The sequence below is a fragment of the Arvicanthis niloticus genome, chromosome 2 (genome assembly GCF_011762505.2).
Source record: "Arvicanthis niloticus isolate mArvNil1 chromosome 2, mArvNil1.pat.X, whole genome shotgun sequence".
Classification (NCBI taxonomy): domain Eukaryota; kingdom Metazoa; phylum Chordata; class Mammalia; order Rodentia; family Muridae; genus Arvicanthis; species Arvicanthis niloticus.
In genome coordinates, this window is record NC_047659.1 from 22,447,249 (window position 1) to 22,463,308 (window position 16,060).

Below are 16,060 nucleotides of genomic sequence, written 5' to 3' on the forward strand. Positions count from 1 at the left end.
CTGAGAGTTTCATCTCTTGTTCTGAAGACAGCTAGCAGAAGACTAACTTTCAGTCAGCTAGGGTGAAGGTCTCAAAGGCCACTCCCACAGTGACATACATACTCCAACAAGGCTACACCTCCTAATAGTACCACTCCCCGGCCCAAGCATATACAAACTATCACATTCCACTCTCTGGCATTCTTCTCCCATACGTTTGTTCAAGCGCATGAATCTATGGAGGCAATGCCTAAAGATAGCACAATAAAACATACATTTAGTCCAACTTCCAAAGTCCTCATACTCTATAGCAATCTCAACAATGTAGAGTCCAAAGTTCAAAGTCTCTTCTAAGATTCATCCAATCTCTTAACTATAATCTCCAAAGCAAGACAGGAAACCAGCTGGGCAAACTCCAACCAAACTCTGCATCTCCCTGTCTGATGTCAAATCAGTCTTCAGATCTCCAACTCCTTTTTCATCTCTGTTGACTACAACAGACTTCTTTCTCCTGAGCTGGTTCCACTCCCTGTTAGCAGCTTTCCTCAGCATATAGCCTTTGGCTCTGGCATCTTGAACATCATGGGGTCTCCAAGGCAACTTCAATGTTACGGCTTCTTGTTTCAATGTCTGGATCTACACATGCTCTTCTAAGCTCTTCACTTCTCCAGCTCTGTCCTCTGTAGCACTCTAAGCTCAGGTTGATCTACTCCACTGCAGCTGCTGTTCTTGGTGGTCATCCCATGGTACTGGCATCTCCAATACAATGGGGTCCTCCACTACAACTAGTCTTCACCAACAGCCTCTCATAGGCTCTTTTCACGGTGCCAAGCTCAACTCCTTTGCATGACTCCTTCAGTCCTGGGCCATCAACTGTAACTGAGGCTACACCTTCACCAATCACCTTCCATGGTCTCAGTGCAAAGCCTCAGCTGTTCTTCATGATGCCTTCATACCTTCAAAACTAGTACCACCTGAGTGATTCTTACACATTACCAAGTACAATGGCAACACGAGGTACAACCTTGGCTACCTCGGGAACACAGCTTCTTTGTGCTCTCAAAAAACACTTTCCAGATTTCACTTCAGTGATGCTGGTCTCTTAATCACTGCTAATTCACTGCTAATTTCTTATCTCCAGCTAACCAGCATCAACTGTCCCAGTAGTTTCTTCTATTCCTAACTAAAGCCATAGCCAAATGGCCGAAGATGCTGACTTCTGCTGCTTGCTGAGGCTGAAACATGGTCCCCTTGTTCTATTACATTATCACTTTCTGTTTTCCATTTCCTTCAATGCCTAAACTTGGCTGTCCTAGAACTTGCTCTGTAGATTGATTTTGAACTCAGAGATCTGCATGGCTTTGTCTACTGACTGCTGGGATTAAAGGTGTGTACCACCATACCTGGACTTAAGCTTTTCTTCACCTAGAACCTGCTCTGTCCTAAGCTGGCCTTGAACTCAGAGAACTGCTTGCCTTTGCCTCCTGGGATTAAAGGCTTATATTACTATGCCTGGACCAAAATTTAGCTGGGTGGGAACTTGCCCCAAGGTGACTACTCCCTTAATTCAATTTAATATCCTTGAACACAAGAATTCAGCTCCATTTCACTTCCTGGTGGGCCTTTAATACTCGAACCATATATTTTATATTTTTCTTTTCTCAGCTTGCTATGCTTGTTTAAAATGCTCTTCATGACACTTAACTAGAGAACAAAGTCTATGATATTTCTGAGGCATTTCTGAGACGTCCTTTGTCAATGCAATTAGTCTGAGTCTCTTCACCTTAGCCTCAGGCAGACTCTTCAGACAAAGACACAAAGTAGTCACATTCTTCACAAAAACAGTCTCTAGGCCACATATTGAGATTCTCCACTGAAACCTCTTGAGTCAGGTCCACACAACAAATCACTCTCAGTAGCAAAGTCTTCCATATTCCTACTAAGATAGCCTATTAAGCCCCATTTAAAGCATTCCATTGCTTTCCAAATCCAAAGTCCCCAAATCCACATTCTTCCAAACAAAAGCTTGGTCAGGCCTATCACAGCAATAACCAGTCCCTGGTAACAACTTCTGAACGTTCTGTATCTTGTATTGAAGGCAAACAAGAGAAGACTCACTTCCATGCAGCTTGGATAAGGTTCTCAAAGCCTATGACTACAGTGACACTCCTACTCCAACAAGGCTACACCTCCTAATAGTGCTACTCCCTGGCCCAAGCATATACAAACACTCACAAAAACTAATAAGAAAGAATACAGGTGGTCACTTCATATTGAATAAGGGAACAATGCATCGAGAAGAAATTACTATTCTAATCATATATGCCACAAGCATGGGTGTATCTAATTTTAACGTACTGTAAGATCCAGCTACACACTCCTGCAAATACAGCCAAAGGACTCCATATTCTCTTTGTTGGTTACCAGAATTAGAAGGCAAGACCCTACTACTGAAGACATAAACAATTTAGTTAAAAAACACAATGAAATCAAGCTGGATCTGACCTGAAAACGTCCTCTATGCTGTCTGGCTTTCATAGTGCCAGAGGGTTATACAAGCCACTGAGGTAGAAAAGCTATCAGAGGTATTATTTAGAAGCAGCCCCAGAATTCTACAGTAGCAATCTTACAGACAAGATATGCCCACTGGAACAATAATAGCACAAAAGTTATGGTGGTAAACCAACCACTTTTTTTTTTATTCGATAAAAGACCTGTTCAACAGGAAAGAATTCAGGTTTATTACTATAAACCTGGTCATAGGCCCTAGGGAGAAACCCTGTCTTGATAAATAGACATTTTATCAAACTGCCTTCTGAAGATTTATGTGTAAAAACATAGATTCATGTTGCCTTCAACCGTACTCTCAGAGAAGCTTTTTTCTGCAATATGCATGCTGAGAATAAGTGACTATTTGTTAGTATTCTGTCTAAACTCCACCTCCACAGTTACCTGGCAACAGACAGGTAGGCTTGGCCCACTATAAAAGGGGCTGCTTGCCTTGCTCCCCTCTCTCTCTCTCTCTCTCTCTCTCTCTCTCTCTCTCTCTCTCTCTCTCCCTCTCTCCCTCTCTCCCTCTCTCCCTCTCTCTGCCTCTACTACCCTCCTGAACCCTCCCATGCCCTGAATAAACTCTATTCTATACTATACAGGTGTGTGACTGGTCCCTCAGGAGGAAAAGATACCTCTGCATGGGCTCCCTGAGACATCACCCCCTTTCCCCATATCTCTCCACATACCCACAGAACATACTCTCTTTATCTCTTTATAAACACTTCACTATTGACTACTCATCCCTAAATCAATTAACTACATTAACCTTACCCCAGGCTTGGAGAACATGGCAGAAAAAATGTAGAAGTTTCATGATTAAAACATATGCCGTGAGATGCCATCTTGTGAACATGGCATGACTAGTTCATTCATGAACCACCTCTAGCTACAGTTAACAACACAAGAACTGTATGAAATCAAGAAAACAAGATCAGCTGGCATTCTATCATGTAGCACTGACTGGTCTTAGATTATATAAATAAATATATAAATAAGTATAAATACATAAATAATAGGGAAAAAGAAAGGGCATGAATAGGGAAGAAGGATGGATTAAGGATACCTGGGGGAAGAGGAAGGAGGAGTTGAAAGAAAACATGACCAAAACACAGTGTATGTAATGGTCATAAATAAATTTTAAAATTCTATTAAAACAATAAGTTCATTTAAGTTAGTATTTTTTATTAAATTATAAAACTTCACAAAATAAAAGCATTACACTGTCCTTTAGATGTATAAGTGATTAATAACTATAATATTAAGTACTATATTTTCTTATACATCTAAACAGTTACTATTAGTGCTAACCCCAACTTACTCAATTCTAGCTTTTCTCCTCAAACACAGAAATGTCACATTAAAACAGCAAAACTAGGTATTCAAGAACAAATAGAAAATACACACACACACACACACACACACACACACACACACACAAACACCTATTAGTTGGGTATGAACCATTTACCCAGTGAGTTCAAAGATGCAAGCAACTAAATCTACAAAGGAACTGAATGAGAAGAACAGATATACCAGATAGCTTTAGCATAGCTCATTGAGAACTCATTCAAGTGCACATTATGTCTACATTCCTCAAAACAAAGGCTAGAAAGTAAGCTAAGATATTCAGCATTCTGATGGTAGTTACATGAAATGGCTTTCTGTGACAAAAGCAAATCTCTATGAGCAAAGATGTCTTTCTAAAAGGAGACTGCTTGAAGCTTTTCTAACATTCCCTTTTGTCATTATCCTGCTAGGAAGTTAACACAATTTTCAGTGGTGAAATGCACCAGTGAAATAAAAGCAAAATTCACAACTATGGCCTATACAAAGAGAAGTGGTTACCAGAATTCCAGATTATATCAGTTGCTTATAAACCAAAATCCTTGGGGGTCTCCTATGATGAAAGACAAATAACACTCTTACCAAAACATTTGCGTAGTTGGTAAAACTGTTTTCGACTGAAGCCAGGGTCTTTTACCAATCAGAATACAACAATAAGAAGTAAAATTTAAGTTTGAATATTCAAAGCTCTGTCTGACTTGATTCAGGAATGATCTAGTCCTTTCTTTAGATATAAGAAAAAAATCTGAATTTATATTCATATACTTTTCAGTCATCTGCACTACTTTAGTAATAAATGTCAACATGAAGCCTGTATCTTCTATACTCATTATAAGATCCCCCACCCCTTGGGAAGCAAAGGCAGGTGAATCTGAGTTGAATCCTAGTCTACAGAGCGACTGCCAGGACAGCCAGGGCTACACAGAGAGATCCTGTCCCTGAGAAAGGAAAACAAAACAAAACAAAACAAAAAAAAAACCCACCCACACGATTTTCTTTCTTTTCTTAATTGGAGCCTTCAATTCTCAAAACTTACAAAAGCATTTTAAACTATGGAATATGTCACTCATATATGTAACACACACATAAATAATAGGTGACTATGGGAAAAAAAGAGGAAAGGAAGGAGAAGAGAAGAAGAAGGAATCAAGTATTTCAAAGTATAAACTAGTTTTCAATTCCATGGGCATTTTATAAAACAGGTTTAGAATAGGTATACTAATATATACAGTATAGTTTTAAAACAAAGAAGATTCATACATGTACATATTAAAATTTTTTCTAGCTTCAAAACTAACCAAACAAAATATACCCAACAAATATTTTGTATACTATTTTCTATGAAGATTTATCACTGTAGTAGTTCATCTATATCTTAAAGTACCCTTAATTAATAATTTTCATAAAACACACATACATATATTCCTCAAACAAATTTAAATAAGTACAGTTCTTCAAATAATTGTTATGGTAGAGTGCTTAAAAGATTGGTTAATTTCAATTACCAACAACTCCATAAATGTTTTATACTTTCTCTGCCTTTTTGTTTTGGTTTGGTTTGGTTTTATTGTTTTTGTTTTTATTTTTGTTTTTTTCAAGACAGGATTTCTCTGTATAGCCCAGGCTGTCCTAGAACTCACTTTGTAGACCAGGCTGGCCTCAACCTCAGAAATCCACCTGCCTCTGTCTCCCAAGTGCTAGGATTAAAGGCGTGTGCCACCACTGCCCAGCATTCTCTGCCTTTTTTTAAATTCAAATATATTTCACTGTGGCCATTCAAAAAAAATTACACATTCAAAAAACATTTGAATTCCTCCTAGTTACCCTTTCAGTGGTTGAGGGTAATGATAGATTTAAAAAAATCACATTCTTCACAGGCTTTCTTTTCTTTACACACACACACACCTACCTCAATTTATAAAGAATCAGCATATGGAATAAACTATATCTTACTCTATGTCTCTAAAATAAAATTATAGGAACATAGTAAGTTGCCAAGAGAAGAAGTAAAAGAAAAATGAAATGTTTAACTAGGGTTAATGGCTAAATGGTAGATTTACTAAAGTCGTCTACCTCTGTGTTCTCACTGAGATGAGGTATCCACAAACATCAAATACTTTATTCCTTAGCACTGCTCATAGGACCAAGTTTCCTCTATAAGACAGATTGAAGCTACAACCTTTTCTTCCAAAGACTTCAAGAAAAAAAATCATAATCGCAGTAAGAAAATCTGAGTGCTATCTTTTAAGGCAGGTATTCAAAGGCAGTCTATAAATATGCACATTTGAAAATAATAAAAGAACAGCATGCACCTATGTTTGAAAGATTATCTCAACTTCAATTTCATCAGTTGTTTTTCTCTTTTAAAAAAATAATTCTACATTTCTTACATGATATATAATTCCTGCTCTCAAATCTACTTTTATTAAGTTATCTTTTGTTGTTGTTGTTGCTGTTGTTGCACTAAAGACTGAGTTCACAATAAACTGAACAGACAGCATACAAAAGGCTTTTAGAACTATACCATATGGGCCAGGGAAAGAAACAATCTGGACAACCTCCATTTCAATCTGCAAGCCTGTCCACCTCTATAACACATTATACCACTTTTAAAAAATTAAGATGAAAATGCAAAAGTAAAAATACTGTATCTTTAGCATTACCAAACAAGCACACTTTGGAAATTCTGCTGATAAAACATAATAAGCATCTGCTTTAATTTGTAATTGGAGATTTGAGATGCAACACCCAACCCAGGCATACAAACCTATAGACCAATAAAAAAAAAAAAAAAAAAAAACAACAACAACAAAAACAGTATTTCAGCAGGGTATGTGTGGGTATTCAACTTACGCTTTGGAGATTTAAAATTAAAAAAAAAAAAAAAAAAAAAAAAAGCCCACACTTTTACAGAGGCACACTGGCAAGAGCTGATGTAACAGATGACCCATTCTTGAAAATCAAATAAAATCAATAGGGAAATACCTATTGTTGCCTGGTGAAGGCCTAATCACATGGACACAGCTGGAACGAATACAGATCATTCACTAATAAAAGTGTATTGTACTCACCACTTTTGATGCATTTGAATTGCTGTTATAGACAATAACCAGAATTTGTTTGTGCAATGTTGGTAAGATTGTTTTAGTAGGAAATGTGAGAAGATTTAGGACAAGGATTTAAAAAAAAAAATTCTAATACTAAAACTAAGAGTTGTTCAAAAATCAAAATGTCCTCTTACCTGACATCTACTACCAGCAGTTCAAAATATAAAGTACAATCCTGAAAAGAGAAACTCAAATGGTACCACAGGCCAAATGTGAGCAGTGTGAGATGTCACAAAAAAATATGAAATATTTGTGAAAGTACTATACAAAATTAGGACAGAAGAAATTCAAATATATCAAAAATTAAGAGAAATAGGAATCTAAAAATATCGTCTTGAAAAGTATTTCCCACTGAACTATGACACTGATCTACAAATATCCTGTGTGCTTAAAGAAAAAACATTCATGTTTTAGAACACATAATTTAGAAATCGTGATTTAGTGTTCTAGTTACTTAAGAGCTAACAATTCATTCAACTATCTACTCCGAGGAGGAGTTGTACTTAAAGTTATACTGCTTTTCAAATAAAATAAATCACTAGGTATTATCAAAAATTTGTTACATGGCATATCAAAAATCAGAGTTAAAAAACAATATCATCTCATTTTTTGTTATCTAACAAATTTGCCATGTTTCCACAAATAATAATTAAGTTACAATATAATTTTGAAAACCACATATCAAACCAAAATCATTCTTACTATATTCTGTGAATTTAACAAAATATAAAATTTATTGTCTACAATGAAAACTTCAATAACACTGATCAAAAGTTGTTTGCATATTACAATTCCTAAATTGGCAATACTTCTCCTATGTATATATGTGTGTATTTCCTAAGTTAATAATAGCCTTAGCAGAGGAAAAGAATATGGGGTTTAAATAAACTTATCTTTAGAATTAATAAATAATATTTAATATATAGAACTATGGAATATAACCAATTATAATATCATCAAACTTTGGCACTAGGGATTAAAGACAAAGCTACAACAAACTTAAACCAGAACAAAGTAAATAAAATTTCATCAGTGTCCCTTCAGGTACTGCCATAATCAGAAGCTTGAAGTTAACCTAAATATTCAGTCCATGAAACCTGGCAGGGAACTCACCCAGATTCTTTTCAATACTTCCTGAAGGAAAAACAAAAGTAGTCCTTAAGAGAAAACACTGAGAGGTAACTGCACTAAGTTGTACATAAGCACTAAACATAAAAGCAATTTGAATGTGTGTCTGTTTTGTTAAAGTAATGAGGCAATGTGTTGCTGAACCTGTCTGTCTTGAATGAGAAACAATAACAGGTGAGTTTATTTAATGCATAATTCTAATCTACCTGTTTACCCAAACTCTCGCAATGAATTTTAAGTACTTCCTAAATGAAAACTACATCTCAGAAAAACATAACTGCTATAGCACAACCACCTTAATGAATCCATTATAGATATAATTTTCTGTACACACAGCATTTAAAAATACTCATTAATAATTCTAGCACAAATCACCATTTACCTTTTCAGTCACATATGATGTTACAAGAATACATTATTTTTTCTCTCAATATAAATAATATTTTAAATAGAAATTGATCAAAATAATATCAATCTCATCTCCAAAAATATAGCCTTTATATTTTTATATTGATTACAAAACACTAATATTTAAAATATAACTTGAAAGCATATCATTTTTCATTAATATAAAAGAAAACAATTTATATTTTGAGAAAATTCTACAAAATTTCACAAAATTCTTACTCAAAGTAAAAAAGACCCTCCTCAAACCAACTCCCTTGGAAACACATAACATAATGTTTTCAGACTTCTAACAGTAAGTCATCAACTGTAATTTCATGATAACTGGAAAATGTTTTTAAAGCAGTTCTGTCTTGCCTTGCATTATGATTTGAAAGGAATTAAGTATACATCCTTTAATTTCATAGAATTTCATTTCTATATCCATGAACTTATCAAACATTAAACTAACAAATTTCAAGAAGATTTGACCTGACCCTGAATTTTAGATAAAATAGAAAGCAGTTGCAAAGCTTTTGTTCTAAATGAGTCATATCATGGCCACTCCATGAAATAAAGCACGCCTGGTACTGTTAAAAGGAACAAGAACCTGAAGCTAGAAAGATCAGTTCTAGAGAGAAGCTAATAAATTTTACTCAGCTAAATGGTATTAAAACGACTATCAAAGCATCTCTCAGTCCTCATCAGAGATGCTTCTTCTTTTACTGTAACTTCAGTAATGTCAATTAACAAGAAACCATCAGCTGATCAGCATATAAAGAATAAGAGAGCATAAAGTACACAGCCCTAAATGAGACAGACATATCATACTCTGGCCCCCAAGGGTTAGGGATCAGAAGAGGGGACAGTGCTCTCCAAATACAACAGAGCAGTTACAAGTATGAACTCACACTGACTGTGCAGTATATACAAAACTTGCACAGGTGTGGTACAAAATCAACTGTAAACAAAATATCCATAAAAGCTAATAAAGGTAAATTCAATATAGTTCCTCTAAGAAACAATGCCATTTACTCAGAGAAACAGTGGTGTAGGTAAGAGAGATCACTACTTTTCTTACTCCAGTGCTCTTGTGAGGGTAAGGCCTCTGCATCACAAAACCCCACAAAACTTGCTGGCTATAAGCCTGTGTCAGTGCCAAACTGCTTGTTCATTCTTGCTAGACTCCCTCCATTGACAGTGTAGGACTGTCACTCTAATGAACAGAAAGAACAAAATAATGTGGCACGGGGTAGTTGTTGAGCTTTTGTTAGTGGGGGAGTTTGTTTTTCTGTCCCTTTAAAGTCAGTTTTTCTTTGATAGGTATTGAAAAGAATCGAGAAACAAGAGGTAAACTGAAGGATGTGTCCGCTGCCTAATAAAATTAAAGACAAGTACAACACTGTTGATGGTTTAGAAGACACATGAGAAAGTAATATTTTTTAGCTTAAACTTTATAAGGGTTCTAAGACATTTAACTATCTGTTTAAAAAATAAAGACCAATAAACACATTATTAGTAATCACATAGTCATATGTAAAATCTTACATATGTAGACTGTAAAATATAGAAAACTAGTATTAACATTTTTAGGTCACTACACAGAATGAATTGTTTCAGCTGCTAGTCTAACCTTGATCTTTTTGGAATTAAATAATCTGGGGAACATGTTATATTAGAATCTGAGTATTTTATGCCTTCAAAAGGAAAGAGGTAAAAAATTATTTTTAAAATATGCTTCAAGAATTGAACCACAAATCATCTAGAAATCTACAGACACAAACAGGAAAACCTTCTCTGCTATCCTATTCAGATCTCTACGAGCAGCAAAGCTAATAAAAGGAGGAGAATAAGTGTGCACTGTTCAACCTTCAACTAATATCACTATCTGAATTGGTGGTTAAAAACACCAACACGCCATTATCTCCTAGAATATGACCTTTCTCTCTCTAATGTACAAGATAAGTAGAGATGGAGGTACATTTTCTACATACCAATTGAAAGGAAAGAATGAACTGTGACAAGCCCAGATCCCATGCTGGCACACTTTACACTAAGCTCAGCATCGTCTAGAAGCAGTATGCTTCTCCTTGCCAATCAGGGCAGGGAAAGTTGTATAACTAACACAGTGTTGATAAACAGTACCAAAGGCCTTATAGCTGCTTCCGTCTGCATATCTCCATTGGATCAGTTGTTAAGTGAAGACCAGTAGCTGTCACAGACATAGCAAGAACTAAAAGCAGTTACCTCAAATGTCACATATGGAGGCATGGAACATTTACCACCTGAGCCTACATAATTTCCAACAAAATGATCCCCTACCCAGTTTTGTTCATGACCACAGGATCTGACAGCAACTGTTGATACATTGTATGGAAAGGTGGCAAAGGAATAAAAACATGGGGAAGAAACCAAGTGAGAACATAGCCAAACTTCAAACAATAGGCATGCTTTTCACAACTCAGATTAGTGCCCAGACATGATACTATAGGATGACAGTTAAGCTAAAGGGTTTTGGTACAGTGGTTTAGTCTAGGTGGCATGGGTATGTCTGTCATGTTATTAAAGAACGCATTAATTTGCTCCTCAGTTTCTTTTACATTTTCCTTTCTTTCCTCTAGCACAGACTGGTGGTGCTAGTTACTGTGTGGGACATTGACAATTGAAGGCCAAGCATTCATGTACTGCCAACATGGTCCAAATAATGGTATTTGACTGGCCTTATTTCAACTAGGAATGTGTCAAAACTAAAAGGCTAAAAGAATAAAATGTATAGAAGAAACCAGGAAATAAGCCGGGTTTTGTCTGCTCGTTCATGGTACAGATGAAATTGGGGGAAGGGGAACAGGATTCCTATAAAAAGCAGCCAAGTTAACTCAATCATAAAGAAAAATGTTAAGACGTTAAATGTGTATAACTTTGCTGACAATAAACAACATGAGAGCTGTCCACAACTTTCCAAAGTATGTACATAAGCAAGGAACTTTTATCTATTATAGAAGTGTGAGTATATGAAATAATAATGAGGTAAAATAAAAATATTTAAAAAAAAAAACCAAGAACCTCAAGAAGCAGAGAAATGCTGAGGCATAGTGGAACACTCCTTTAATCCCCACACTCAGGAGTCAGAGGCAGATAGGTGTCTATGAATTTGAGGCCAGCCTGGTCTACATAAATTTCTAGACAATCAGGGCTTCAAAGAGAAACCCTGGTAGGGATTGGGTTTGGGGAGGAAGGGAGGAAAAGGTTCCGAGGAAAGGGGAAGGAGGAGGAAAGAGGAGAAAGAAGCTAGTAAAACAAAAAGGTTACTTCTCTTAGAAAAATTGGCCATCCTACTAGCCATACTACAGTAAACAGGAGATGACAAAGAATGCTACACACTGCCACAAGCCTGGAATGAGTGAGATCTGTTTAAATGAGAGACAGAACAAACATCTGTTAGCCTCAAAGTGGGCACCAAGGTCAAAGAAGAAGTAATTCCACCAACCTGCAACTGAGTGAAGCAATGAGTCTAACTGAGGATATTTATTGGAGCACAGTTAAAGAGTAGAAATGTAAAGAATCTACAAGCAGCTACATGGGTAACTCAAAAAAAGTCTGCCACCACCACCAACTATCTCCAACAGAGAAACTCATGAGATGCTCCTGCACTCCTCCATATGACCTGTTTTGATACACGCTGTGCTTGCTGGGTACCACTCATGGTGTTGCCTCCACTTTCTTTCCTCTTTCCAAGAGAAAATCACAGTAAGGTCTCCTGAGGGGCATCACAGCTGGTTGGATTTCAGGACAGCAATGGCCATGCAATTTGCCTCGAGGATGATAGTGTTCTAGGACATAATCCCACTTGCTCACCTTATGATCGACATGTACAAATATCCGATCTGGTACCTGCAAGATCACAAAAGGCATAGTTAGACTGCCATCTTCAAATTGAACCCAATGTGAATTCTGAATGCTGACATGAACAAAAATGCATGCACAAAAAGTAACTCCAATTCTTGGACACTCTTATGATAACAAATGCTTATTGAGCTTTAGGTTGTTTTCAATTAATAAAAAGTTACTTGTTCAGTCTCCTTAAGGATTTTCTAATTCAACTATAAATATAAAAATTAAAATAATTAATTTAGATTGTGGGTCATTAGCTTGACTGAAGTTTATGTAAAACTGAATATATAAAATTTGTTGGTTTATATAAATGTCTCTTTAGAGAGAAAGTCAGGTTCATGAGATTTATAAGCAGTTTCATAATTTAAAAAAATAAAAGTAAAAGAACAACAAAAAATGTCAAGAATTTATGCTGAAACTGCAAAACCCATAAGTAAATTGGAAGGTAAATGGATAGTTAGTTCAAGTTTGGGATTTCCAACCAGTGAAAATCCAGGAGTGCACATAGACTGGCTGATAGCGGATGGATAACTTAACACTCATCTTTGGGAGATGTAAAACATCATTACAATACAATGACTCTGTTCCCAATAAGCTATATATAGTCTTAAGGAGAACTAAAATTTTGCCATATACCTGTTTGTTATGACTACATTTTAGTCAGGATCCTTAGGTTTTCCAATAGTGACAACAGCAGAATAGCGTAACTCACCAAGAAAGAGCACATGGCAAACGTGCATATTGGAAAAAGGAAGGACAGTCAAAGCAATAGGAAACATACACCACAAAATTATAGGAGTCGCTGAACTAATCTCTTAAAAGAATAATCTGAAAGAGTAATCAAAGTCAGAATAACCTGAATTTAAAAAAAAAAAAAATAGGCTGGAGAATCCTCAAAGCATCTACTTTGAACAAAACAGCAAAGAATTTACAGCCAGATGGACTTTTCTGAACTAGGACATGAGGAAAGGAGGGAGGGAGGGAGGGAAGGAAGGCAGGGAAGAGAAAAGAAGCCTTAAAAGACAGAAGTATAAATAGGAGGGAAACATATACTTTCTAGAAAAGCATGTTTCAATGATTATGCAGTCTATTCTATAAAAAGAAAATAGTTTTTGACGTTCACATACTGACTATGAATTGCACCTGGTACTTAAAATTCAACAGTGGACAAGGCAAAGCCCTGCCCTTAAAAAAAAATAATTTAGGTGAGCAGAGAAAGAATAAAGGAAAACAAAACTGTAATTAGAAAAATCATTTCAATTTGTGATGCAAAATATGAAAGAAACAAATAAAATGATATCATCAAGACATCAGAGACTAGCCCGTATTTTTAATCTGGTATACCTCAGAGATCCTCAACCCAATTCCCAGTCAATCAGGATCTTAGAAAATTAAAACCAAAATGTACCTAAGGGGAAGCTGGTCAGAAATCTGCACTTCCACAAACAAGATAGATACTCTAGAAGACAAACTATCAAGACCTCTGTTTACACTCTTCAAACTTTACCTACCAGTCACAATTTTGTGATGCACACTCAACCTCAAGATGATAACAAGCAAATGAGAGACTTTCTGCATACTTTCAAGAAGTAGGTGAAAGGAGTGTGCACTTTTAATAAAAAGAATTATTCTATCCAAATTCTTGTCAATCTCAATTCAAATTTTTAAAAATTGGTTTTGAAACTTGATCAATTCCAGCAGTCAAATAAGGAGTATGTTCCCCAGAGGGAATACACACATGAAGGCCTTTGTGTGGTGTCCTCCTGAATAGAAGGGGTGGTCTGAGTAACCAACAAGTATACTGGAAGTGACCATGTCTGCCACTAAAAATACTGCGACTTCATTTCCTTCCTTTTTTCCCCTATCGGGCCACTAATTTTGAATGATCACACCTATCATGTAAAGACATTCAAGCAGCCCCTGGAATGGTCCACGTGTCCTTTCAATCAACCCAAGTAAACAACATCCATGTGAATGAATTATGTTCCAAGTCATCCAGGACAGTCAAACCTTGAGGTAACTATCTCACAGCTGAGACCTTGACTGCAATTCAAGAGAGCCTAAAACTCTAGTGGTTTAAAAAGTAAAACCTTCATTTCCAATATGCTAAATAAATTCAAACTCAACCAAATTCATATACAAATACAAAGCAGAAATGAGCAAATCAAAGTAGCAGACAATTGTAAATATATTGAAAAATTTCATACTATCTAGGTTCAAAGTAGCAAATGACAAGTTTGTTATTAAAGTAGTATCACATGATTCTCTTGGTTTGTATTGTTCCCAGATTCTGAAAAGTAAACAATGTAACATATACCATGAGTATGCTTACTTCATTAGAGCTTTCTGCAATGCAATTCAGGTTTTTTTCCTGATACTAATAACACATTCTAACATGAAAAAAGTTGTCCCTGTTTTGTAACACCTTCATTTTTATATCATGAGTGACATCTTCTTTTCCACAAATAATTCCTCTATCTGTATGCAAATTCCTATTCATGGATGTCATCTTGTTCCATCAGTTTCTTTCCTTTATCTTCAATCTTTATCTACCCACAGTTTCCTTTTCCTTCATCAATAGCACATTCTTTTCAAACTCATCCATAAAAAGGTTCATAAAATATTAATATGTGCTCATTTAAAATATGTATGTATGAAAATATATATAAAAGATATATTTCAAATTATATTCAATGCTTAAATTGCTGCTAGCTAATAGCATTAGCTATCACTTTACTAAAGTAGCTACCATTAAGTTTGGCAACAAGCCACCCACTGCCTATTTTCATTTCTCACTCTAGTAAGCAGTGGCTATTTCTACTCATCATGTCTCTGAAACTCCCTTACATTCGTTTCCAAAACACAACAATCACAGAGCTCTCCTCTAGCTGATAATTTCTGCCCATTACAATGGGCACCTTTCCTAGGAATCCCCTGGGGTTTTACCATTCAGGTTATGCTTTCAATCTGCTTCTCACTTCAGAACTTCAATTCTACAATTTTATCCACTGATTACTCCACAATCTCAGAGTTAACCAATATATTTTCATAATATGAATTCATTTCTATTTCTTATATCTCTCTTTACCAATTGTTTATTTAAAAACCCTCCCAAACTTAAAAGCACAGTTATAGCTGCGGTGTGCAATACCAGTAGTTCCATGTGCCTACCAAGCACCTAAAATGTGGCTACTATGGGCTGAGAAGTACACTCAGAGCAAAGCACACAATTATTTAAAAGACAATACAAAACATAAGAATGTAAACAGTTTTAATCATTTTATATTGATTACATGCTGAAGTAATATAGATATATTGAGTTAAATAAAATGGGAAGATTAATTAAACTCATTTCTTTTTACTTTTTAATGTGGCTATTAATTTTTTTTAATTATTTGGCCTATGTTATAATTTTATAGAATGATACTACTCTACACATTAAAATGAAAACAAAATACAGTACTCCTAAACAATAAAACTAAAAAAGAGAGACAAATGATATTCTTCTATACTGCAGTCTCTTTTACATTGAAAGTTTTATTACTTTATCTTGATAGCTTGTGGGATCACTACTGAATGATGAATAAGAGTAGGACGAACTGCCAGCACAGGGAAAGTTATATATTCCTAATCTCAGCACTCAGGACACAGATGCAAAAAGTTTGTGAGTTTCA

The 16,060-nt window shown here is 35.6% G+C and overlaps 1 protein-coding gene across 13 annotated transcripts in view; it reads right to left on the reverse strand.

Annotated features, from left to right (window-relative positions):
* Window positions 1-16,060, reverse strand: part of Qtman (queuosine-tRNA mannosyltransferase) — a 345,771-nt gene that overhangs the window by 258,771 nt on the left and 70,940 nt on the right. For 12 of the 13 annotated variants that reach the window (XR_013108571.1, XM_076928704.1, XM_076928703.1 and 9 more), the window contains one exon: window positions 12,351-12,386. The exons of the other annotated variant lie outside the window; for it this stretch is intronic. Coding sequence is in view for 1 of the 12 variants with exons in the window: in XM_076928707.1 (XP_076784822.1) it covers window positions 12,351-12,364 (14 nt within the window). In the remaining 11 variants the exon portion in view is untranslated. The remainder of the gene's footprint in view (window positions 1-12,350; window positions 12,387-16,060) is intronic. 13 annotated transcript variants of the gene reach the window in all.